Source organism: Capsicum annuum, chromosome 3, assembly GCF_002878395.1.
Source record: "Capsicum annuum cultivar UCD-10X-F1 chromosome 3, UCD10Xv1.1, whole genome shotgun sequence".
In the NCBI taxonomy this organism is placed as follows: domain Eukaryota; kingdom Viridiplantae; phylum Streptophyta; class Magnoliopsida; order Solanales; family Solanaceae; genus Capsicum; species Capsicum annuum.
This window is the reverse complement of record NC_061113.1, coordinates 129,047-156,006: the sequence shown is the minus strand read 5'-3', so window position 1 is coordinate 156,006 and position 26,960 is coordinate 129,047. Positions and strand designations below refer to the sequence as shown.

At 35.7% G+C, this 26,960-nt stretch overlaps 3 protein-coding genes across 6 annotated transcripts; 2 read left to right on the top strand and 1 right to left on the bottom strand.

The window, feature by feature from the left end:
• The first annotated feature begins 3,836 nt into the window (after nucleotides 1-3,836).
• LOC107864408 (CMP-sialic acid transporter 2) lies at nucleotides 3,837-14,457 on the top strand. 2 transcript variants are annotated; one of them, XM_016710760.2, is made up of 17 exons: nucleotides 3,837-4,315; nucleotides 4,555-4,638; nucleotides 5,702-5,908; nucleotides 6,242-6,358; nucleotides 6,445-6,501; nucleotides 7,521-7,598; nucleotides 8,632-8,676; nucleotides 10,622-10,681; nucleotides 10,778-10,900; nucleotides 11,029-11,106; nucleotides 11,743-11,812; nucleotides 12,481-12,588; nucleotides 12,756-12,889; nucleotides 13,030-13,109; nucleotides 13,252-13,300; nucleotides 13,391-13,454; nucleotides 14,094-14,457. In XM_016710760.2, the coding sequence occupies exons 3-16, from the start codon at nucleotides 5,741-5,743 to the stop codon at nucleotides 13,439-13,441; spliced, it is 1,218 nt and encodes a 405-aa protein (XP_016566246.1). In that variant the 5' UTR covers nucleotides 3,837-4,315; nucleotides 4,555-4,638; nucleotides 5,702-5,740; the 3' UTR covers nucleotides 13,442-13,454; nucleotides 14,094-14,457. The 2 variants fall into 2 exon arrangements, with proteins under 2 accessions (XP_016566246.1, XP_016566247.1); XM_016710761.2 differs by lacking the exon at nucleotides 4,555-4,638 and having other exon boundaries at nucleotides 3,957-4,315.
• Nucleotides 14,458-14,703: 246 nt separating this feature from the next.
• Nucleotides 14,704-24,328, top strand: LOC107864407. Of its 3 annotated transcripts, none has more exons than XR_001672638.2 (8): nucleotides 14,704-15,907; nucleotides 16,478-16,533; nucleotides 18,909-19,018; nucleotides 19,107-19,266; nucleotides 21,823-21,915; nucleotides 22,284-22,415; nucleotides 23,914-24,130; nucleotides 24,211-24,328. XR_001672638.2 is itself a non-coding variant. In XM_016710759.2 (7 exons), exons 1-7 carry the CDS (start codon nucleotides 15,166-15,168, stop codon nucleotides 23,962-23,964), a joined length of 1,344 nt encoding a protein of 447 aa, XP_016566245.1. In that variant the 5' UTR covers nucleotides 14,704-15,165; the 3' UTR covers nucleotides 23,965-24,171. The 3 variants fall into 3 exon arrangements, 1 of the variants encoding a protein (XP_016566245.1); XR_007053270.1 differs by having other exon boundaries at nucleotides 14,904-15,907; nucleotides 22,284-22,994; nucleotides 23,078-24,130; XM_016710759.2 differs by lacking the exon at nucleotides 24,211-24,328 and having other exon boundaries at nucleotides 23,914-24,171.
• Nucleotides 24,329-24,672: 344 nt separating this feature from the next.
• On the bottom strand, nucleotides 24,673-26,570 carry LOC107864409 (chitinase-like protein 1). The gene is made up of 4 exons (XM_016710762.2): nucleotides 26,294-26,570; nucleotides 25,778-26,183; nucleotides 25,524-25,683; nucleotides 24,673-25,205 (listed from the first exon to the last, which is right to left on the bottom strand). The coding sequence occupies exons 1-4, from the start codon at nucleotides 26,348-26,350 to the stop codon at nucleotides 24,791-24,793; spliced, it is 1,038 nt and encodes a 345-aa protein (XP_016566248.1). The 5' UTR covers nucleotides 26,351-26,570; the 3' UTR covers nucleotides 24,673-24,790.
• Nucleotides 26,571-26,960: the final 390 nt, after the last annotated feature.

Genomic DNA, 26,960 nt, shown 5'->3' with positions numbered 1-26,960 from the left:
ATAGTTTTCTAATTTATTAAGCTCATGAATGAATGTATCCTAAAGGTGGGACTACCAAGGGGGGAAATTAAGCTTATAATGTACTACTACTATATATTTAGGGATGGAAGTTTGGTATTCGGTTCGATATTTTAAAAGTTGGAATTTGATAATTAGGTAATTGGTATTTGAACATAGATACCGCATACCATACTTATAAACATCGGTTCGATAATCGGTAAATTAAACTTCGGTTCAGTACGGTATTTGGTAATACCATATTATAGTTGGAGATGTGCAAATGTACATTTAAACTTCAAAGAGTACATTTAATAGAAACCCTATTTAGTATTCTTTTGTTGCTTTTTACGAATATATTACCAAGGTTCAAGAGATTCTTTAGGATAACTAATACTATTGGATTGGGTTAGACACACACACACATATATATATATATATATTCGATATTCGATAAATACCGAATACCAAAACGATATTAATATCATGGACCAAATTCTGATCTCGAATACCAAAATATTGAAATTTAACTCTCGAATATCATACCAAATACCAAATTACCGAATACCAATTACCAAATTTTTCGATTCAATTCGGTAATTTGATTTTCAATATTTTATACTCAGCCCTATATATATCAGTGTTCATCTCAAATATATATGCTACCAATCCATCTCAATCACTAATCACAATTGTTATTTCTAAATTCTTTTAATTCATGTAACGTTGTTTTTTTATGTTGATATGCATGTTTGCATATATATTTTTAAAAGAAAACTCTGAATTATATCTTACTATTCTTCTTGTCCTTGTCATCAATATTGTTTATTGCCAATTGATTTTAAAGCAGTTAAGTTTTGAATTTTTCTCCTCCTTTTTACTCGATCAAATCGGTAGTTAAAACGTAATACTTAACGTGTAATTATTAACTAACTGTGATGCAAGCTGACTTACTTTTACAGACAATTAATTACTACTTATATTTTCTTTCTCCAATCTACTAAGAAAATATATATTACTTATCTCGTGTACGTGTTTTCTTTTTCTTTTTATACTATACTACTCGAGAAAAAACAAAAAAAAGTTGGAATTAATTAATTACAATGTGAAGTTCTTAAAAGATTATCAATTAGCTGGGTACCATAAAATTTGGACTCGAGATTTGGCTTTTCCCTTTTTGTTCTTAAAATTAAAATTTCACAATTAAAAGATGTGCAGTGAATTGATTAACTAATTAAAAATCAAATCACTAACTTCATTTTCAATCTAAAAGAACACCGAAAAAGGGAAAGACGTTTTCATGATATGATATACTACTATTTATTTTTCTTCGTTAAACATATACTGTCAAGTAAAAGTTACGTACTGAAAGAAAATAAATTATTATTGATTGGTTGATAACTTTTAGGAGCCGTAAAATTAATGAACTTATTGATTAGATAGTATTCTTTCGGTCCATTTCTACTCGACTATTATTGACTTGACTCACCTCGTAAAAACCAATAAATATACTGACAATTTCACTATATCACCATATAATAATAATAATAGATGGAGGGAGTAGTAAACTTAACCAATTTAGAAAGAAAAAAGAAAGTGGATCTAAGTACTACTTGTATATATTGGCATGAAATTATTGGTTAGTAATAAGAAACGACCTGAATTAAGCATGGTTAAATTTAGAGTTTTTATTACTTAATCATGATTAATTAATATATATTTTACTTGATTTAATTGCTTAATTATGGTAAAAAACATTAATTTGATTTGATGCATATACTGGATGCGTGTAAGGTTTTTACCATTAAGCACCCTCTAATTTGATAAATTATCCTCTTATTTTTAGCATAAAAGTGACAAGGACCTCCCAACTAATACTACATATTTAGCTTCTAGAACAAGAGATCAGACTTATTATATTAATTATATTTCTTTTTCTTAACAAAACAGTCAATGTCATTTGATTTAATTTTGTTGCAAGAAAGTCATGTATTAATCTTTAAAATTAAGACTTCGAAGAACAATTTGTTATAAATAGGAGTATTTTTTTTCCCTTTTCAAAATCAACCTTTGGTTTAATTTTGAAAAGCAGTTAAAACAAACACATTGGACTTCTGTTTTAAAAGTATAACGAATTAAATATAGATACAATGTAGATAAATTCAACGTATACACTATTAAGTTAAATTGAAAGCTCATTACATAACCCGCACTTAAGATTATACATAGTTAGTTCATGACGTAATTATCATAATTACTGACGAAATTAAATAAATCAATAGATATAAAATATATCAGTGCATGGAACTTAAATAATTTATTTTTCTAAGTAAAATGGTTTCACAATCGAAAAGTTGTTTGTTTATTTTTAAGATAGATATGATTATGAAAATATATTTTCCTCATCAATCTCCATCCCTGTATGGTCTACAAAATAATACAAAATCCAAAACCTATCTCATCAAAACTATTTACATGCATATTCGAATGAATTATTAGTATATATCTTAAGCTAAGTAATATCTTGTTGATCCTTCTAATCAACCGTTTTCTTTTTGGAAATAATTTATACTTTAAATTATTTAAATCATGGAAAATCAAAGCCAACAATATCAAAAGGCACATTATACTATACTATGTATCATCCATGTGGAGAAGCGTGACAACCTTATTTCTTTTGGCGTCTAAACTGTCTAAACAAGAATTCTTGAATGGTGCACAACCAGGAACAACCAGTTCAGATATTCACGATCAAGAAATAATGAATTCTCTTTCGAATAGGAAGCCTGGAATGCCAACAGGCGTCTATTATTGAATTCACCCGACCCCCTGACTTGTTCAACATGAATGAGTGAATTTATTTGCCATTTGATAAGTTTATTTAAAATACTAGAATCTATTTAGTTTTTTTTTTTTTTTTCTCTTTTCAACTTCACCAATTGTTTTACATGTTAATAGTGTAGGAAAAAAGAAAAAATAAGATAAACATACATCTTAACTTATCATATTTATACAAATCTGCATCCTTACAAAGTAATTAAAAAAATCTCAACTAATTATGTATCTTCATTGGATGTATTAGGAGTTAATTATGTATCTCAACATACTCAAAATCGAAATAAAATATATATTTGTTGGATATATTATGTATCTCGATAGACCTAAAACGAAAAAAATGTATCAAAAGCTAATTATGTATTTCGACAGTCCCAAAATAAAAGTGGGAGGGCCTTTGGATTCTGCACATGCACAGATTGTGGATCCAAGTTCTGTTCTTTCCTTCCTTTTACCCAAACTATGAAAGAAGGAAAAGCCCAATAAAGAAACTTAAGACAGAAATGGGCTAGTCCACAAAGGGCCCAAGAAAGAAATTTAATACAGAAAGGGGCTAGTCCAACCACAATGGGCCTTATGAACTTCTCCCAATAGAGCTACTTTCTTATTTTGGCCCAACTCATTTTAATCAAGATCCATAGCAGATTGCTACATGGACATACTTAATTATCTCCATATTGTATGGTACAAGATTAATTTGATAGTATTTAAAATTATGCCAAAATATTATTACATGATCATCTTTTTCCTCTAAGCATGATTTTATAAGTTAAATAATCACATTGTTATTGTACGAGATACTTCGAATTATTGAGTTTACCAAACTACAAAATTTAGAAGATAAACGTATTTATATTTATTTGAACATCCTGCTTTGCGTTTTTGCTACAAAAGTTGATTATTTGAGAGTGACTTTCTATGCAACTTGCAATTCACATATCTAAGGACTGATTTATTTGCCGCTTTATATTATATCTTCTTTATGAAATTTTGATTGATGAATTTCCCATATTTTATTTCGTCATCATATACATTTCATAGTTTTAGTTTTGTGAAAGAAAACTGAATTGCCCTGCTACTACTAACTACTCTTTACGTGACAAGAACTTCACACCTGTTATGTTTTACCATGGAAGCAAAGTGACACACAAACTTAACACCAAATAAATTGCAACTCCCTTTAGTATTATAAAAATATTATTATAATATAGTAAGCAATTAAATATAAATAAAGTAAATAAAATTAGCTCTTTCCCAACTCACTCATATCCCCAGCCCCCTTCTGCATCAAAGAAAAAAGGAGAGTTCAATTCCTTCATATTGGATTTGCCCTAAATCTCCAATTATTACTAAATCTACTACAATTGTTGTTACTTGTCTCAGCTCAACTTAATTCCGTCGGTCGGAGTTATCTGGATCTGGCCGGAATATTCTGTCCATTTCCCGCCAACATATATTTATTCGTTAAGTAATTAATTCACAGGTTAGTTTTTTTTTAATTATGGGAATTCTTTCTGTTAAATGTAAGATTGACATGTAGATCTATTTGATGTTACATTTTTGTTAATCAAAATGATTGATCTGTGTTCAATTCAATATTTTCTGGATGTGAATTAGTTGTTGTCATCCCAAAAAGATTTGATTTTTGTTGGTTTTATTTATACTGAGATCTATGCTTTATGAATTTTGCATTTGGATGATCTCTGCTTTTGTTCATGTTAGGGAGAGAGGTGAAGTGACCTTTTTATACTGCTCAATAACTGCAGCTGCTGTAACAATTGAAAAAAGAATAAGTGCATTTGTTCAGTAAGTTACTTATTCAGCAATGTCTTTTATATATAGTACTACGTGTATGCAGATGGTGTTGTGCATTTGTAATAGTGATGTTTCATTTTTGAGCAACTATACACAATAGGTGTGTGCATACTATTACTGATATGTCATGTTGGCAGTGCATTAAGCTAAGTTGCTCGGACTCGGGTGCGGGTATTTGAGACGGGTGCGGATCCGAGAGTCGGATTCGGCAAAATTTAAATTTTAAATTCAGGGGTGCGAATTCGAGTATGGATACAGGTGCAGGGATTCGGCTAAAAAAATTAAAATAATATAAAAATAGAGTTCTAAAGATATTCTAGGTTAAGCTCTTATGTTACTTTACTCTTTTTAGCTACTTTTGCAATTAGTTTTACTTTTTCAACCAGGAGTACTATTAGGAGTTACGTTGTTTTGGAAAAAGTACGGCGTAAGAATTTGAATCTCAATTTTCCCCCTCAAATGTGCTCTATTTGGTCAAGGTATCCGGATTCATTTGACTGAATCTGAGACACAAGAAGCACCCACACCCGCGTCAGCGTCGCGTCGAGACGGGTTCGGGCACAAAATCGGAGAGTCCACGCAACATAGGCATTAAGTGCCATACTCACGTTACACCCATTTGACATGGGTGTGTCTAGGGAATGAATGAATGAATGAGATATGCAATATAGATCGTTATGCTGCAGATGTGGTTTGGGTTGATGGTAGTTACATAACAGGGTGGAGAAAATGTAGGATTTGGGTGACCTGTGCATGTATCTCACTTGATTTGTTTAAGCTGTTTGAACTGACTATTATAATGTGCCATTAAATGGTATATGGAATAGTCTTGAAATGATGCGAATGAGCTATATAATTCTGTTAAATTATAGTATTTGACAAGTACACTACCAGAACTTTCTCTTACTCTGTCACCTTACTTTGTTTGTTTATTTATTCCTCTTCATCAAAAGGAAAAAAAAGAAGAAGAAGAAAACTTTGTTTGTTTACTTGTTTTCTCTTTCATTTTTTTGTTCTAATAAATGGTTGTACTCACCATGTTTCTTTCATTTAGCTGAATTTTCTCTAGAGCTGAAATCCTAAGCTGTCGCTGATGAAGAACGGTATGGCAGAATGCGCTGTCTGCCATTCCAGGCTGGTTTCTCCAACTGTAAAGACTATTTCAAGGGCATATGATCGACACAGAAGCAAGATTTCATCAAAACAACGTGCCCTTAATGTCCTATTGGTTGTAGGAGATTGTATGCTGGTTGGCTTACAGGTAGCGGTCTTTTTCAGATGTTCTAACTGTTTACTTGTCTTCTTCTCAGTTCTCGTAAGAGAAGTTATTTATTTTTGCATGGAAATGATAATATCCTACCAGTAAAGTGTATATACTTACGAAGCTTCTTGATGTCGTGTGGATTGTGCTCTTTCCCTAACAATCACCATTTGTTTTGGTTCTTGTTAAAATTTTCTGCTTTCTATTGAATATTGTTAATTATAGCTGTCACCACATATCTTTTGCCAGTTGCATCTATCAGCAAAGCATTTAAATTTGCTGCTTAAAAATGAGAAAGACATGCTTGACCAAGCATTTTATTTTCCGTTTCAGCCTGTTTTAGTATTTATGTCGAAAGTGGATGGAAAATTCAAGTTTAGTCCTGTAAGTGTCAACTTCTTGACGGAGGCGACAAAAGTTGTCTTTGCAATAATAATGCTTTTAATCCAGGTACACTATTTTTATGTTTTTGATTTTACTCTTACAATTTTCTTTTCGATAGCTCAAACATGTTTCTTTTTGGATTGTTTCTGCAGGCCAGGCATCAAAAGGTTGGAGAAAAACCACTTCTTTCAATATCCACATTTGTACAGGTAAAATGCAAAAGACATGCTGAACATTGATATATTTTGAACCGACCTTGGAAGTTAGAACCTTCTCATATTTCTACATAGTGTTGAACTGCAAGTTTTGTCTTGCCTGAGATTTCGTGGACCGAGCATGGAAGTCGGACCCTCTTCATATTTCCACTGTTATTTCTCACATATATGTAATGCTAAGCTGCCAAGTTTTGTTGCAGATGAGTTTTGTCTTCTCCATATAGACAATTCAAGTTTGCACTTGGCCAGAAAAAGAAAACTTCACGCTTTTTACCTAGCTTTGCTCCTTTTCTTTCAATTGTCAGTTCGTCTGATGTGAAATGGGAACATCATTTAAGTGACTAATTGATGCTTGCAAATAACTGGGTTTCCTCTTCTGAAGCTTCTAATGTGACCTAAGGTCCATAAACAACAAGACTAAGTCAGCGGGGGTTGGGGAGGGAAAAAAAGGGTAAGTGTAGCGTATTTATTGTAAGAGCTCCAGTTGTAGTCACTCAGCAAATGAAAAAGATGGATCTCCAGTTGTTGCCGTTCGCAGTTGTGTATGTGGTTGGCAACCTGATAAATGCCAGTAAATAGCTCCGGCCGAGTCATGAAACAATTGATACATATTTTTGACGCCTGCTTGGTATCTAGTTATGAATATTTGACTTACAAAAAAGATTCAAAAGACTTCTGATACCTAGTGGATTGTTGACTGCACAAGAGCTTCCACTTTTCTTTATTGCGCTGTTTGATCCATTTAAAAATCGACTAATTCTTATCTGCATCCTGGTTTACTTTTTGTCGTCACCAATCTATTTTGGCTTCTTAGAGAATTGATGTGTCCGTCATGTATAGATTTCAGATTCTGTGTTGATTGACAGCTGTTCTGTGTGACTGAGATCTTACAGTCTCGACATGCATTGTTTAGTTAGTTTCCATTGTATTGTTGTGCAAACATGCTGCCAAGTCATTTAACAGGCTTGCTAGTACTTGATAATTTTACCTGACCATCTTTTATTTTTCTTCAGGCTGCACGAAACAATGTGCTTCTTGCTGTACCAGCACTACTCTATGCCATAAATAACTACCTAAAGTTCATAATGCAGGTACTATTTGTTGAGCTTTTCTGTGCTTTTCAGTTCTCTGAGCGACAATTTTGGTAGTTTTGTTATTTCATCCAGCATTGTACATTTTGGCTCTGCATTTTTACTTGTACTGTACATAAAATAAAGTTGGAACATTGTCTAGTTGCATCCATGGTATAAATAGAGAATTACTGGTCTTCCATGAGATAAGATACTCTCAAACTTTACCTGTCTGTGTCAAAAGTTGGGATATAGCCAGTGCTAGTTTCTAAGGTTACATATAGACTTCTGAACTAGGCAGTTGGATTTATACCTCAAAATAAGAAATCTGAATGCTGCTTTAGTACATAGAGTGATGATTCCTAATCTCTAAGGAATCACCACTCTATGTACTAAAGCAACATTCAGAACTTAGCCGGGGGTCTATCGGAAACAGCTTCTCTACCTCACTTCTGAGGTAGTGGCATGGACTGCGTACATTCTACCCTCCCTATACCCCACTGTGTGGGAATATACTGGGTATGTTGTAGCTAATAACAAACTTCTATCTCTGGCGTCAGTGGACACAATATTTCCTGCTGGCTATCGCATAGTCCTTAGCACGCCGAAAAATTCTAAAGAAGGGGGGCTTCTGAATAACTAATTACCTTGTTACCACATATCCCTGGATGAACGTCTGGCATGTGTAGACATGCCATGTCATGGTGTTGTAGGAAACAAGTGATGGCTTGACTCTTTCCTCTCATGGCTAAGATGTAAATGGAGAACTAAATTCATCTTTCATAACGCTGTATTGGTTTATGGAGTCTCTTCTTTATGTCTCCATTCGCTGTAACAGTTAGTGAGACACCTCTATCAAATTTGTGTCATGTTTGGCTTTGAATTTACCGAGTCATGTATACATATGTTATTGGATGTTCTATTACTATTAAGATCTTTTCACTGTCCAATATAATCTTTAAGTCACAGCTTGCTAGCTACCAGACTATACACTCTGGTTCTCTTTTACCGCTTCTCCTTTTTCTCACATTTTCCCTCAAATATTTTTGTACAGTTATATTTCAACCCAGCAACAGTGAAGATGCTGAGCAATCTGAAGGTAACTGCTATATTTGACCACTGCTACAATATATCATCTGATTGTTTTTGCTGATTTTCTGCCGAATTCTTCAATTGTTTTATTGACTCTGGTTCCTCTTCTTTCTTTTGCATTATCTGCTACATTTTGTTTTTTCCACATTAGTAAGTCGGTTCAAGAATGATTCAGGTAAATTCTAGTATCAATTGACAGGTGTTCCGTTGTCATCTTTTTATTTCTGTATTAATAATATCAGCATTAGTTGTGGAAATTTCGGTGCTATTTCACCACCTTAGTATGGAATATCAATACGTGTACTAGCAATGCATGTGTTAAGAGTACAGAGAACTGTATAAAAATAGACTCACATGGGCTATATGGGTCCAGTGTAGTGTAACCCCCTGAACGGGCCCCGATGCGTGTAGCCGTACGAATCGGAGATACCATAGGAGTAGGGGATTCTCGAATACCCTTCGTTCTCTATGATACATATGTACAAGTGTACTTAGGGGATTCCCGTGTACCCCGTAAGTATCATAAATGGTCGCCATGACCAATTCTCATGTCGGCAAACATGAGTTTCTAGTGTCCGTCCATTGGACTCACACCTTCACGGTTTTACTATTCCCTCGGTCTCACAAAGTGGGATCTGAGAGGGTAGGAATTTTAAAGTTAAGTTGTTCTTAACCGTAGAAAGGTAATGTTCCTTTTTTGGGATGCACTGAGAAGGAAAATGTGCCTCATAAATTGGCACATAAATTCGGTTGGAGGGAGTGTTATTTTTTTGTTAACACTCTTTGTTTGTTCGCAACGATGTTCGTTTAAAATTATAAGTAAGCGGTTAAAGTAAATTTCCAAAAAATAAAAATAAAAATGCAGGATTAATTATTTGTATCATATTTGTGTATATCTCACTGTTACTTTTACCTTAGAATTGTCTTTTAGCTGAGCTTTTAAAAGCAGTTACAATTATAACTGTCTTTTAATTATATTAATCTAATTATATTAATTACAAATGTGACAAATTAATATTAGATTGAACAAAGCGATGTAATATAGGCCAAGGGTACTCGAACAAATCTTTGTCCAACTTAAACTACACACACATTTTAGACAATAGACGATGTGTTTCACCTCCATAGTTTGATACAATAAACCAAAAGAGTAACAATTAAAAATGATATCATTGTATGATAATAATTGCTGCGTAACTTTTCAATGAACCAAATGACCCCTAAAGTTATTAGCCTGAAACTGTTGTTAATCAGATAATTTTTTTGGGTGGATATAATCCAAATTCATCAATGTTCAATCTTGTAAAAGAGGTGCTGAGTTTAAATCTGATCCAACGATACTTCTTTCCTATATCAAGAGCTCATCTGAATTCAAAATTAACATTTGGTTGTGATTGAGTTTTGTATGAATCATTGTTCATGGATTCGCTGTGTGCAATGGGTGATGCCAAAGAATGTGAAATATCTATTGATTTGTTGCCAGAATCAGAAAGTCGGGAAAAATAAAAAGCAAATCGGGAAAACGATATCTCTTTGCATCTTTTGGACCATTTGGTTGGAAAAGATAAAGAGATATTTTGAGAATTGGAAGAATCATTTAGCTAGTGTTAAGAATAGTTGCCGTCATAATCTTTACTTGTGGTGTAGGTAAGTATGGCAGAAGACTTAGATCAGTACATGAATTTTATAGAAGCTTTGCGAATGTAGCAGGTGCAGTTGCATTGTAGTTTGCATGCTTTTAGAACCGTCTTGTTATTTTATTGATGAAATTTACCTTATAAAAAAAGGCGATTATTTCTTTTCAATACCTGAGACTCTACATATCAGTTGATGAGCTTTTCGATTTCACTATTATATACCAGCACGAAGGATATCTTTCAGAATACTTTCTTGGATATTATGCTATGGTAGTGCTTTTCTTTAATATTTGCTTCTTTGTTGTCAAAGTGCAGGTTTTGGTTATTGCTATGCTGTTGAAACTTATCATGAAACGGCGATTTTCCGTAATACAGGTTAGTTTTTTCGATCTAGTAAAATAAGCTGGTGGTGCAATATTGATCTTGCAGGGGAAGTTGTATACCCATATAATAGGACTTATTGTGTTACAGTGGGAGGCTCTTGCTCTGTTGCTAATTGGGATCAGCATTAATCAACTTCGATCCCTTCCTGAAGGCGCCACTTCATTGGCTCTTCCAGTCACCACAATTGCGTACATCTACACACTGGTTTTTGTAAGTAATTTAAACAACCTACTACCGGTTCTATTCTGTTTGTTATTTGAGAAGGCCTTAGTAAATGCCCGGACAGCATTTAAAGTACTAGTTTATTACTGGCTAAGGGAAGTTTTTTCTTTACGCAGGTCACTGTGCCTTCTATGGCCTCAGTATTCAATGAGTATGCTTTGAAGAGTCAGTATGACACTAGCATTTATCTCCAGGTAAGTTCACCATGGATGATTAGCATTTTTCTTATTTTGTATCATCAGAATGTTGTGTGGTTAGATTGGCTCATTATTTTCCTCTGCCTTCTTTCACGGGACGTTTGTTACTTTTGAATGTATGTACCATTTTTATGTTCCTATACTTGAGGTACTTAACAGTGCCAGTTTACTGCAACATTTGATTCTTTGGAGACTTAGCACATTTAAGATCTGTCCAAGAACATTAGCCAATGGTAAATTCTGACTTCAAATGCCTTCTAAAAGGGAATAAGAAAAAATGTAACAAAGTAATTAGTTAAGATTCAATATGATTCTTATGATAAACATGTAACATTGTAATTTAGTTATAATTCCATATGGAATACTTCTTAGGTATGATGAACATAAGAAAAGGTTTTCTTTCAGTTTCACTGTTTGTGCTGGCTTTTTCCTTTGCCTTATTTTCTTATCCGACTTGTACTAGGATCTTTTCCTAGAGCAGCATCACTTGTCCAGTTGTAGGACTTCAGATCTTGTCTCTCTAGCAACAGCGATGATGCTAATTTCTCCATTCATAGAGAGTGGGTGACTGAGTGTGACTTTCATCAGTACTCTCTTCCTGAACCATCTGATATATTACTGTTTAATTTGCAGAACTTATTTCTGTACGGATATGGCGCTATATTCAACTTTCTAGCCATTCTTGGGATTGCTGTATTTAAAGGTAATGGGTTGATTCTGAGGCTTTTCCTATAATTCACAATTTGGTACTTGACAATGCAAAAATAACAATTGACTAAATACCTGCACTGGACTTTACTGATTTCACAGTTTTGTGAAAAGAATGACATTTTTAATTTACTATCTTAATATCATTATAGTTCTTAGATCTTTGCTTTCATGAAACATCTTCAAGTTAACTGTTATAGTTATAAATACCACACTATTACACCTGCCCTGGATTGTACCGCCAGGAGAAAACATACAAAATTGCAAATGACATCACTTCTCCCTCTGAGTGTAAATCGTGTTACTGTAACGTCATAGTGGTCCAAATCTTATCAAAAATCATAGTATCTCTTAATGGTAAAATACAAATGTTTTATAGTTTGGGAAGCAACCCGTTGTATATGTATCTTCTCTATAAGAGTGGAGTGGTTATAGGGAACCCTCATGAAGAAATGTATGTGTATGCTTGTACCCTGTGCAAAAGCTGTGTCTTTGTTTTGAAAAGCTTCTCCGTCGTGGTAATTGAAGTTGCAACATATGAGATCACGGATCAAAACGATCCTACTTCAGTTTATCAATCAAAAAAATGATTTTACTTCAGAGTAAGGCCTTTGTCGGACAATATTCCTCCAGGCGCTGTAACGTTTCTTCTGAATTTTTCAGGTCCTGGTAGTTTGGATATTTTTCAGGGGCATTCGAAGGCAACCATGCTTCTAATTGTTAACAATGCGGCGCAAGGAATTCTTTCATCCTTCTTTTTCAAATATGCTGGTTAGATTATTACTCAATTTGCTCCACCTTTTTTTGCTCTTCATATGCTCTATTAATGGGGTTGTTATATGTTTCTACTTGGTGCTTCTGTGTAACCCATAACAGTTTTAACAAGAACATTTTTCCTTTATGATATTCTACTTTATGACACAATTTGTTTGTACCAGATACGATTCTGAAGAAGTACTCTTCGACCGTCGCAACAATATTTACAGGCATAGCATCTGCTTTGTTGTTTGGTCATAGACTGACTGCAAACTTTCTTCTTGGGATTTCTGTTGTTTTTATCTCAATGCACCAGGTATTAAAATTGAGATAATTGTCCCTCTGGTATTTCCCATTTTCTCTTAAAATTGAGATAATTGTCGAAAATTGAGATAATTGTCCCTCTGGTATTTCCAATTTTCTCTTTGGACTGACCATACAACTTTCATACTTCAGTTCTTTTCACCTCTTGCAAAAGTTAAAGATGACCAGCAAAACGGGTCATTGGAGCTGATTGATGCCCGGGAGAACCATCGGTATTTACTTTACTTGTTAATATTGAAAGCTGTACATCACTGAGATGCATGTTCACTCCTGCCAATCCCTCCTTTTGACCCCTACTCACTCCTAAAGTTTAAAAAGATGCATATGTTACAACTTCCATTTTATTATTTTCAGCTCAAAAGATTCATCCTTCGTAAATATAGCAGCAGGGGCAAATGAGGAGGTATGGATCTTTCTTATCAGGAATTTATAGATACTGTTTTTCTGTATTTCCTACTTAACTTGACGGATTTCATGCAAATTTCTTTTCCAGGCTAGTCATCGAGTAGGGCCTGATGAAAGACAGCCACTTCTTCCAAGATGACTTTATTTGAACTGTAAGTCTGCTTATGTTTCTATACTTTCTGATCCAATTTGTTAAACTTAGATACACATAAATTAAGACCATGCTCAAACGTTTTATTGTTTATGGATATATTTCTTGGTTGCACCACTTATTCATGGACAACATGTGGGTGGACTGAAAAGAAGATTAGCATAGTTCAGTTGGCACCTTGGGCATCTAATGGGAATGTTCATCATGTCCTGTTTCTCCTTTTATTCTGATTTGTACGAAAAGAACTAATCAAGAAGAATATATTATTTCACCACCAACAGATGCAATTAATTTGTTTTATTTTCACTTATTAAAGAACTTTTTTACATCAAGTAGTTTCTAAATCTGAAGGTGAGTACAGTAAGTTATGCTATTTTCAGTTAGCCATGTTATGAGATATAGATATAGACACCAAGAAGCTAAGTTAATGTCGTTGGCGTTGTCAGATTCCAACTATGTCGAATGATTTACAACTAAAATGCATCTTCTACCACCAGATTGACGTGAGAACTTTATCCTGCATGTCTTAGTATTTGTTGGTCTTGAAAACTCTGTTCCTGGATATGGTATTTGTTTATTGTAATTAGACCTTTTTTCCTTCTGTAAATACAATTTGCTTACCGGAGAATTGTTATTGTAGTTCATCTCTAGCGTATTTGGTGGTGAGCATTTACGGGGAGAGTAGAATACAAGGTTATTCAGTGTAATATCCAGAACAAATAAGGGAAGAAACAGTCGTGATGTTTCTCTTTTCTTCTCTCCAAAAGTTGGTCAATCCTTCTGCTTCCGGGATTGTTCGTCTGGACAGAAAGATGTGTTGATGGATGAGTTTTAGGTAGACAACAGGAGTATAGTTGTCATGCAATACATATACAAGCTACCAATGTTGTATAAGTTACATACCATTTACAAAGAGACATGTGTAGTGTTATACATTGATTTTGTTGTAAACAGTTATCAATTCTTTCATATATTCTTGTAATCAAGTGAATTTTGATGACGTAGACCTGTGCGATAGAATTTGTTGATGTTTATTTACAAGGAGATGTTGGTTTATCCTGGTCTAAAAAAAAGGATGGCTCAAAAATATTGATTGTTATCCTATAACGTACTGAAGGATGTCATCATCTCTTTGCATAAAAGATGGCACATTGTACAACAAAATACTAGATATTTGGCTGTTCCTGTACTTTTAAAACTCTTGTTAAATTAATCTATATATGAAGTTAATGGACACAGTAGACTATACTCAGCGTAGAAAACCTATACGTTTACTTCTCCTTGCTACTCCGATTTCAATTTATTCTATGTTCTTTCTCCGTCGACCTCTTCATTTTTTATCAACTTTTTAATTGCAACTTTTCATCTGATCTTCTTATGACTATAATAAATCATAAATGGGTGGAATAACAACTCAGAGAGTATTAGTTTGGAGAATGGTTATTCACACGAATGGTCTAGAATCGATCTTCGGCTATGACAGAGATCTGTCTCAATATTTTTCGAATCGAGCATGTCGCATGCCTACTTGCCATAATGTCTTCCGGATCGAGCTGAGGCTATGATAGTGTTCACGAGTTATCATGGTGTATAAAAAAAAAAAAAAAAAAAAAGAGGCGTAGTGTATTTATTTTTTGTCTCGTGTACTTATCTGCTGTTGGTCGTCGTAGTAACAATGAAAAGAGTTGAGATTTTCATCTGACACAAATGCCATGAACCTCTCTCTCTATAGTATCATCTCTCTCTCTCCCTCCATCCCAAAACGATGTCGTTATTGCCTTCTCATTTCTCGCCGACTCTCCTCCTCTCCTCCCCGTCGCCGCCACTTCCGCCGCCGTCTCCTCCATAAAAAGTTCACCATTGAAGAAGCTCCACCGTCCGATCAAAATCTCCAATTCATCCTTACCGTCGATAATTTGCCTACCAAATCCTTATACTCATTCAAGGACCTTCTTCACTCCAAGCTCGATGAATTCGTCCACTCAGGCCGAGCTGCCATTGACGACTTGCAAACTCTCATCCGTATTGATAGTAATGACGGCAGACTTCTCTTCTCCTGCAGAAGGACCACTGTTAAATTCGTAGGAACTCTATTACTCACCAGTTTCTTAGTTATTTTCACTCTTAGAACTATTTTTAAGCTAGTGCTGGGGTTACGACACAACACCCGAAACAACAATGTTGAATTAGTGTATAAAAGAGACCGTAGTTTGGGTGGAAGAGAAGTACTTGTTGCTAAAAATGAGATCACGGTTGATAGGAAGAAACCTAATGTGTTGGATGGTGATGACGTGAACAGTAATTGGGGTTGGGCCAGTCGAATTAGGAGGCGAAAGAAGAAGAGTTCGGTGGAGCAGTTGCCGAAATGGTGGCCTGTTTCGAGTTCTGGTTCGGATCAAGTTGGGGCAGAGAATCAAGAAGAGTATCAGAGAATGGCCAATAGATTGATTCGAGGTAATTTTATTTTCCAGGCTATTCTTAGGTGTGCTCCTGTTCTTTCGTATCTGAATTATCATATTGTTTAATCCCTTGAACTAGAACTCCTAGTATGATAATCATTACTAGAAGCTTTAACTAGAACTAGAACCCTGGGCACACTCTCCAATGCATATAATAGCTGTAAAAGAGTGAACTTTAACACAAAGGGTCCCTTAGTTTGGGGGCTGGTCTATCTTGATCCTTCAAGTATAAAGTTAAGCAAATCTGTAATGTCTGCACAACTTGTTTATTTTCTCGTTTGGAGGTAATAGCTTGTCCTAGTGGCTTCTTAGTCTGTTACCACACCCTTATCAAAAAGGTCTGTTACACATTCTGGAGAGTGAATTTAAAATGCATTTTTTCTGCTGCAACATAGTTAACATATAATTGGATTTTAGATTCAATTGAATTATATGTCATATATGTAGCTATTGCGTTTTGTGTTTCATATTGGAAAATGTATGATCTTGAGGTTTTCAAACTTCCACGTTGATTGTTTAGTTATGCATTTCCTTTTAAATCACAGTTTACAAATTTGCTTTCCAGCCATCTTGGACAATAGAATGACAGGGAGGGACATTTTGGCGGATGACATTATTCAAGTCAGTATGTTAATGGCTTCTCTGTTTTCACTATCTTTATTTTTATACAAGTGTAAATTGTTTGCATACTTGTTTAGTTGTTTGCTTTAGTTTACAGTCCCCTTTATATTTAATGAATTTGTCACTAGACCATTTGCTCCAAGCAGCATCTCGAACTTGCAAATTTGCAATTATATACATAAATATATGGGAATGTGAGCTCCATTTCAGGAAAGGAAATTTTAAGAATGAAGTAACCACATTATCAAAGTCTTTTAACAATGCCACAGCCACACTAAACTCAATCTTTCTTGTCCTCCCTTTTATTTTCTTTTTGAACTTTCTGTTGTAGGAGAAGCCAGCAGGTATAGTAGTCGACAATTGGGAAGTGGAGTATAGCATTTTATTAACTCATCCCATTTTGCTCGCCCAAATTCAACCCAACCCCCGCTCATTTGACACTAAGTTTTATGGAAGTACCTTTTTTTTTTGGTTTTATTTAGTTGGAATAGCGGACCTTTCTGTTCAATGTGCTTAGTTTGGTTAGTCTTTTTATGCTTTGTGGATGCATAATAGAGTGTTATGTTATGATGGACTCCATGGTTGTTGTTTTTCTAATCAAGTAAAAGATTTCAGTGATAATGATAAGGTAACTCCGTGGTTGTCATGATGGCAAGAACTAGTAGAAATTAAAATGTTGATGCAAAGCTAATAGGCATAAGAAAAAAACAAAAATTCGTTAGTCCCAGACTAGTTAGGACCTATGAATGAAAGAATGTTTACCTGATCACAAAAAAAAAAGTTTTCCTCCGCTCCAAACACACCCTTAAGCTCAAGCCATGTCGTTATCATACCAAACAAAATAAATTAAACAGATACAGATAATAGTAATACTATTACAAGTTCCTAACAAGACTAGAACTTGTTCCCGACTAGTACATATCACCTATATAGACATTTTTCTCCATTGTGCACTTATCTTTAACCGAGTCTGATTAATGCCAAGAATTTGTAGGCTTTTCAGCTTTTCGAGACAAAATTCCCTCCATGTGGTTTTAGGTCTATCCATCCCGTTTTGACACTTTCATTCACCATGGTTTCACACCTATGGACTGGTGCATCTTTAAATTGTTGCAGGACATGCCATACCATCTTTATGGGTCTTTCCTCATTTATCCTCAATGCATGCAACTTACACATTTTGTCCGATGTGGTTATTTTGAATCATATTTAATCTTGCATGACTGCATACCATCTTAGCATTTTCAACGCTCGTCTATCATTTCATTTTCTAGAAAAATGAGCCTATATATCAAAACTGTTTGCAATGCACCTATTCTGTCTTACCTCTACTTATCATAAAACCCTTACTTGCTAAGGTGGTTCATGATAGTTCATGCTTTTGGTCGAGACCGTAGTTCATGCTTTTGGTCGAGACCGTCACTAAATTTGTCTATTAACAGTACACAATACCATTAGCAAATAACATGCGCTACCAGACCTCATCTTCTATTGTGTTGGTTAGCTCATACATAACCAGGGTAAAAAAATAGGGGCTCAATGCCTATCCGTGGTGTAGACCCATTGTTGTGAGATACTACCAGTTTCGTGCTAATGATAGCTTCTTCAGACATGTCCTTTATGACGTTTATATATTTAATATCATATGCTTTCTCTAGATCAATGGACATCACATATAGATCTTTCTTCCTTTTGTGATAAATTTACATCATAAGGAATTTTTTCTAATAAGTGCGTTGAGATTTTTTATTTTTTTTTGCGAACTGAGGTATTCCCTAGGGATAGTGGGAGAGTGGAGCTGGTGGAAGCACCCAGTGGATACATTTTCTTTTCAGAGAACATAGATCTTTAAACTGGGATGGTTTCAGTTTAGTCTGTCGATCGAAAGACTTAACAAGTCAAAATAGTGATCTAGGACCCATGCTACTTTCTGTTGCAGTGTGGTAGGGCAACCAGGAAAGCATGAGGGGTGTGGTTTATTTTACCTGTATAATGTTGTCCTTGCCAATTTCCATGCTTTCTGAACCTTGAAATTACAGTGGTATTACATGTTACATGGCCTTTTTTATTTGGAAGGCAGTGTGGTACGGGAATCCAGAAAAGGCAAGAGTGTGTGTATGTGTGTGTGTGTATATGTGAATGCTTTTCCTGTATATAGCTGTCTTTACCGATCTTTCAAACAACTTTGGTGAAACTACAAGTTAGATAGCCTCTTTATTTTGCGTGGTACTGTCTCAGTTCCTCTTTTTCTTTTTAAAAATCTGTCACTTAACTGGAGAAAACGATTAAAGAATTGTTCAACTTCATTATGATATTTTATTTTCCAAGGCATAAGTTATGCTCTAATTTATGCTAACATGCTGGTCCATTTGTAGTTACGGCGCATAGGGAGGATATCAAACGTGAAAGTTTCATTTGATACTGAGAATGCACGTGATACCCTTTATCGCGTGGCAGTCGACTTTGTTCTTAATTATTGTGAAAGGTAGTCCATTTAGCTTGATGGCTGATTGCTAAATCTGCTTTTGCATCTTTTTACCCTCTTAAACTTCCTCTACTTTGCTCTTCTGCAGCACTGCAAGTCAGTCAGCTTTTGTTCTAATTGATGGCGAGGAAGCACAAAAGTTCGTTGCTGGGCTTGCTGATAATGTTGGACTTGAGAGTACTCGGGCTGCAAGAATGGTGTCTGCAGCTGTTGCCGCACGTACTAGGTCAAGGTTCTTGCAAGCTTGGGTAACGTTTTTCTACTACATTGAATTAAGTTCATATTTGCACTTGGACTTCTTACCCCACTTTCTGGGAATATACTGGGTATGTTGTTGTTGTTGTATTTGCACTTGGACTTCTTGAAGCAAGTTATCTGTTAAAAGTCCTAATCCATCCACAGTGTATTGCATTAATCCGATTTGAAGCTAGCACCACTTCTTTAACGATATGGTTGGGAGAATTTTTAAGCTTAGGAGGAATGACAGAAGTTATCACCACTTCTTTAACAGTATGGCAGATGTGACCCAACGGGATTATTTTAAAAAGTGCTTACTTGGTTCCAGGTGGTGTCAGGACTTAAAATTAATTTAATGACGTGTGAGATTATACCCGTCAGGGAGGAGGGCGTTCGATCGCTTGATCAGGTTTTGAGTTGCAGGGGGGTTCTCCCAACTGTTGATCTTGGATTACCTTTAGGTGCTTCGACAGAAAGATATTTGTCCAAAGGTGGCAAGGAAGTGCTTATCAAGAGCACATTATCGAGTATTCCCACCTATTTCTTGTCTTTTGTTCATGCTCCATCTTCAGTCACAGGAAAGCTGGAAAGGATCCAAAAACAAATTTCTTTGGGACGTGGCGGGAGGGGCAAGGAAATGTCACTTGGTGCGGGTAGAGACTGTCACATCTCCTAAAACATGGGGAGCGCTTGGTATTAAAGACTTAAAGGTGTTTAAGAAAACCTTGCTGGGTAATTAGTTGGAGAGATTTGAGATGGGGGTAAATGCTTCTTGGAGAGGGATAATAGTCGATAAATATGGGGCTATAGAAAGGGGTGGAGATCTAGAGATTTGTCTATGCATTTTAGGTGTGGGTAGCGGAGGAACATCATTAAGGGATAGTACCATTACCGAGTAATGTCTCATTAAGGTTTGAAATGGAGGAAAGTTAACTTTTGGGATCATACGTGGAGTTGGAATAATTTATTGAAAGAAGAGTTTTCAAGCCTATACAGAATATCTTGCCAGAGAGACTTGATAATACAACAAATTAGGAGGACACAAGGTGGAAAGACTTTTTAGCACTTGAGATTTAGGAGAGACTACCGTGATTGCGAGGTGATTGTGTTTTAAAAAATGTTGGCTCTACTCCATAACCAAGTTACAGCAGTAGATAATCTCGATGCTTTGTGATAGGGTTTGAGAAAGAATGTTCTCCGTCAAGTCCTTTTACGAGAAACTTTTGGTTGGGGAAGAGGAAGTTTTCCTTTGCAGCGCAATGTGGATACCAAAGGTGCTGAGGATGGTGTGTATTTTCACTGATCTAGCTACTAGAGAGGTGATCTTGATGGCAGAAAATCTTAGAAAGTGGAAGGTTGACTGCGTCAATTGGTGTTATATGTGCTAGCGAACTAGGATGTGGATCATCTTCTTCTACATTGTGGTCTTACCACGAGGCTATGGTGGGATATGTTTATGTGGTTTGGTACTTCTGGGCTATGCCAAGAACTGTGAAAGAGCATATTCAGTTGGAAGAGGAGGAGGAGGAGAAGACACAGTGCTTGGAAATGTGATTCCACTCCCGCTAATGCATGTGCTGTGGAGAGAGAAATAGGAGAACTTTTGAGGGTGTAGAGTTGAGCTTTGCTCAATTGAGGAGTAGCCTCCAATCCCTTATTTGCTTTTGGTGCAGCCACAGAGTTCCCAATTGTATAGAAGATTGGGTGGAGTTTATAGAGAATCATTTCTTTTAGTAGATTCTTTACCTTTTGGTATACTCTTTGCATACTGTCAGTTTTCTGGCCATATTTATGAATGAAAATATATTTACTTGATTAAAAAAATTAAATAGAGATCTGTTGAAACCGAATTTGTTAGTAAGCTCTCCTAATTAGAAATTTTGTAATACCCTGAAATCTAAGCTATTGGTAATTATCATTGCTGGCGATCTAAGCTAGAGTAAAGAGTATGCAATGACTGCTTTGCCTGTCATACTACCAAATAAACAGTTGACAGTCTTTGCAATCTTTCTCTTTGACTTTAATAAGGATGAACTTAGGTCTTTCACAAAAATAAAAACCTCCAAGATAACGGGCAGCCGGGAGTACAAAGCATCTGACATTAACAGGTCCAGGGAAGGGCCGCAACCCATGGGGTGTGATAAAACAGTCTTAACCTAATGCAATTATTGGCTGCTTCCATGGCTTGGACCCGTGACCTATAGGTCACACAGACACAACTTTACTGTTCCTTCAAAATGAGCTAATAAATTAAGACATCAGTTATGAAGCCCCTATAGATAAATATGCAAGAGTAAGGAAACTAAACAACTATTTTAGGTTCTTATAATTCAAACCATTCTTTCAACTACCTCTGGTAGGCTGAATGAATCAGCCAGTGAAGTTAGTTATATATATTTGGCTGTGGATTTGGTGATATAGAGAATTATTGTCTTGGAAAAAAAGAAAAATTGTCTTCCATCCTTGGTGTTCCTCTAAATAAACTGTTGGCATGATGAACTAATGGATGGTCAAGAATGCAATATATTTTGCTTGAACTGATACTACTATGATCTTTTAATTTTCAGGCCTTGGAAATACAAGGAAAACATTCTGAAGCTGTGGTGGAACTGTTTAAAGTCTGTGTCATTCACCAGATATTTCCTCCTGAAGAGTTTTCGGTTCGTATTTCTTCATTTTGCCTACTTCTGTTAGTTTGTCTGATTTATGCTCTGTTTGTGTATCTCATGGTGTGTTCTGTTTTAATTCTTTTGGAAGCGTCTTAGCGTTGAGCCATTGATATCTTTCAAAAATAAAAGAATCCAGGAAAAATAATTAATAGTATAACTTATTCTTGATCCCAATTTCTGATGGAGTATAATTTACTATCAGAAGAAAACAGCTAGCGATCATCCTAGATTATGGACTATATTTACCCTTTGTAGTAATTTTTCTAGTTGTCTCTATTTCAAGGTGCCGTTGGACTTAATTTACACCACAGTTTCACACTATTTCATGCTATTTATTGTTTTATTGGCTGTCTCTACAGCCTGAGATGGAGATGGTGGCTCGTGGACTTGAGAAACATTTAAAACTAGACCAACGGGAGTTCCTAATGAACACTCTTCTGCGTGTGTGTGGTGATGAGACCAGGAGAAGTGTGGCAGAAGCATTGGGTCTGGTATGCCTAGTTTATTACTCCCCTTCCCTATCTAGTAGATCTTGAATTTGTTGTTCATTGTTGTTGTGCTTAGACGTGAGTGACGTTTCCAATCTCGAAGTGGCAACTCCTGTCAATTTCACCTGTTCTTGTGCTATGCGAGAGAATTTTTCCTAGAGCTGTGTAAAATAGATCTTAACAAGCAGTGTGGAGAAGCATCAATTCTATCCTCAGTTTGTACTCTGTGCTCTTGTAGATTCCAAGAAAATTAACCTGCTCTAATTTGGGCCTCTTATCAAAAATAATTTTCTACTCTCTTCAGTCCTCTCCTTGAGGCTTGAGCAAGAAAATGTGGAAGTTTTTCTTTCCCAGTTGGTTTTGGTGTTTAGTTGCACATTACTAATAGTTGGAAAAGAGTTCGATTCTGGATGTGACGGTGTCTTGTGGCTTGTGGCGTGGCTGTTGAGAAGTGGTGGAGCCTTCTTATGCTAAGGGGTGTCAATTGACACTCCTTCCTCAGAAAATTATGCTGTTTTTTTTACATGTCTACCGTTTATATTTTGACATCGCTCAACAAAATTCTTTGCTCCGCTACTGCTGGTGGGTAATTCTAACTCTGGTCTCCCTTTTAATCATTTACGTTGGTTGGTGGAAGTTATTAATCCTAGGATAATCTCCTGCAGGAAGCATTGTAGTTACTGTAATAAAAAGAGTGATCATTTAGAAGAATATCCAACTGATCTGCACACTTAATCTCACTCTATTTTCTGAGGAGAAGAATGAATCAACCAAATGTCGGAGGCTCTTATTCTGGTGAACTTCCAGAAAATATTTCCTTGGGACTAAAATGAGTATTTTCTGAGATTTCAAAATTCAAAGAAAAGACTGAACATTTTAGCAAATACTAGAGAGTTTAAGGAATGGAAAACTACAAAGGCCCTGAAGATTACGTTTACACTCGAGTTAGAGCTCCAAAGAGCTATGGATCTTTTCACATTATGCAAGTGACTTGGTAGATTCATGGAAGCATCATTCCTTTTGTGTCTACTCCCATGTCTTTTTGTTCTTTTCAAGCAACCGGAGTTCATAAAGAGTCCTAAATTCTTAAATCAACACAGATTTCATCCACACTTCCCCAATCTCTGGGAAGTTCCTTCATTCTATTATCCCCAACGCCAGCAGCGCGATAAAGCATCTTATTACCATGGATATTGGAGTACTGTTGGATCTTCTGTGAGAGTTTGTAGACATATCTGAGCCAAGTCCAGCTAGAGCTGGGACAGTCTTGGGCTACTGATCTTGATTGTGCAATGCTTATTGCCAGGGTTATCTGCTATTATAATTGCTCGCGTTATCCTTTAAAATATAATGTGGTCTTATTTAACCTCATGGTACTAATTATATCTGCCATTTACTTGCTTCGCAGATTTGTAAATTGATATTGCAGTTTCTCCCTTGCCCTTTATTTGTTGTTTTTTCTGGTTCTTGATGATTTATTTTCACTTGTTCTCTTCTGCAGATGTACTTGAAGGATAACATCGTTCATCAACAAGAGAACAAATATACGTAGATCAGAAACTGAATTGTGTACTATTGCTGCGTACAGGAATTGATTTTTAAAGATGAATAAAGTTTCATACTCAAAAGGACATTGGTCTACAACTAGTACTACCTGTATCCAGTTAACCTTCCAAAATGCTTCGAGTGGATTAATTATTGAATGTATCATGTAAAAGGTAATGCCATCTGCTAGAAGAAAGGTCAAATACATTCTATACTTGCCTCGAAAAGTTATTTACTTGCTTAAATTTTGCAGATGAGCCCTAAGAAGAACTTATATTCTCTTAGAGAATCTCCGATTTATGTTGGCCGGTGTTGTACACGAGCACGATAGGTTTATAAAATCACTTGAACTACTATTTACCTATTTTTAACCTTTCGTTCTCTTTATTTCACCAGTAGTAGTCTAGTATATCCCTGCACGTTTTCACCATCTTTTGTGAGTATATAGCAATGGATGAAAGCCGACATGATTCCTTCATTTCGGATCTTTAATTTCACGTCAGAAACATTTTGTTAGTTGAAAACAAAAAGAACAATGGCTCAAAGCAAAAGGCCCCAAAACAATGATTCTTACGCACCTTGGAACAAAGTGGCAACAGGTCATAAATGGTAATCATGGGATGAACACTTTCACAAATTACAATCTAAGGGCTTCACAGTATATCAAACAATAAAGTAGAACAAAAAAAAATGAAGTTCAAAAAATTACATGATAGACAACAACAACAAGGGCAACATCCTCACATTATGATTCAAGCGTCATACATATATCACTTCACTTATTGTATGCTTCTTTCGGGCTAAAAGTAACAATATGAGATTTTTTTTAAGTCTCAAGAAGCAGCAGTAGGGGCAGCAGTTGGGTTAAAAGCTTTTTGATCTCCGCAGGTGAGTACTTCGTGAGGTCCTGCTTCCTCGCGACCAACGCCCATCAAGTCAAGGTAATACTGGTAATGGGAGATGATGTTGTTCATGCCATCAATATCACCTTGGCCACAAACACTATCACCATAGAGAATGTTCATGGTGGTGCCGAAACCAGGAAGTCGATTCGACAAAGTATCGTTCTTTGTGGGCTTCCAGTTGCCAACAAAGGCATCATGAGCTGAAGGCTGACCCTTCTTCACTGAGTTCATCCACCTCCAAATAGCAGCCTGGAAAGCCATGGTAGCATTTTGTTCAATGTATTCGGGATGGTCCAACAGATTTAGCTTCAGGGCTTCACCAATAGCTCCATAATTGTAGTTCCTACGATAGGATTGGATTGTGTTATGAACGGACAGCAATAAGCAAGAGGAAAAACAAGATGAACACAAACAGATTTACATGGAAACCCAACAGAGGAGGAGGAATTCACCATAATGGAGAGGAGAGGAGTACAAGGAGGGGACGAAAGTCTCAATGACGTATCCGTCCAAAACAACCCAACCCAACCCATGCAGGGCCGGATCAACAAAATTTGGAGATTGGATTACCACCAATTAATACCTCTCAATGCTATATAGTTGAATACGAATCAAAGTATATGCTAAAATATCAAGAAATGGGAGTCAAATTCCTACGAACCAGTATATAGGCAAAGCGCCACGACCATAATATCGAGCACCAGGAGTGCAGGGGTAGGTTAATTTGAAGTAATCATCACAGTAATCTTTGCTGGGACTCATTTCCTTGTTATAGCAGAGACCCCAAGCCAATGGTCCACCCGTAGCCACTCCATAACCACCTGTTAGTTAGTTCACATAGCAGAGCAGCTCAGTTATTATTCATTCATAACAAAACTTACAAGATCCATTGAATAAAATGTGAAGAAGACTTACAAGAAGTTTTGCTACCGACATGCCCAAAGAAAGCAGCGACTTCCTTCATCTGCATTTTTTTACCACCAGTGGTACCAAAACCAAGAGGCTGGAAAAGGGCAGCAGCCTTAATGAAAGAATCATAATCCCAGAAATCCACAGCATGAGCCACAGGTGTGTTCCTCTTAGCAAAAAGGAGCTCAAATTGATAGGTATCTAGATAATCTGTTATCGTCAAATTACAACAAAATCTTGACAATTTGTTGCACTCCCAATCCTTAACACACATCTTCACACCCTTCACCGTCTTCACTATTGTCGGTTTCTTCTTGAATGACTCATTCTCATCTCCATTCACAATTGAAACCATCAAAACTATCAGCAACAATACCAAAATCCTCATCTTCAAGATCCCCATTCTATTCTTCTGCAGAGAAACAATACAGCAGATCCTGAGATGATGATGATGATGATGATACTAGTTTAGTTGGCACATTTATTATTAATTTAAAGAGTGAAAATGAAAAGACAACTTACAGTACAATACAATACTTGCAATGCAAAAGAGAAGAAAGAAAAAGAGAGACTTAGCATGATGAACGGTGGAAATTGGTTGTGATGTGGGAATGAACGGTGCAGATTGAGGGAGACAGGCTGGATTTGGCATCAAGCAAAGCTGTGGAAGGTGAAGGCTGACCTACTTGAGCTAATGCCACTCCACCGACAGCTTACCATTTCTCATTTTCCCTTTTTCTTTTTTTTGGAGAAATATAAAACAAAAATGTGTCTGCATGGTAGGCTTCCAAGTGGACCCAAATGAAATTAATTTTTTTTGTGCTCCTAATATATAAATAATAGTTCATCAAAATAAAATAAAGTAAAAAATACAATATAATAATAATTTAGGGATTGTTTCATAACAGAGATAAAATAATTAATTTTGAAATTAATTTAAAAGAGAAATTTATCCTATTTTGGTTGGGCAAAATGCATGAGATAACCAATTCCGAATTTACAGTGTTTTTTTTATCACTTCTTGAAGGTGGGATAAGTAATTCGAATAGCTGATTTCGAAATTAATAATTTTGAGATAATTTGTTTTCCCGCCAAACGACCCTTTAGTATATATTCGCCTAAAAAAATAATTTTAAAAGTAATAAAACTATGAAATTGCAGGTGTGGACACATAAAATTTACTAGATCA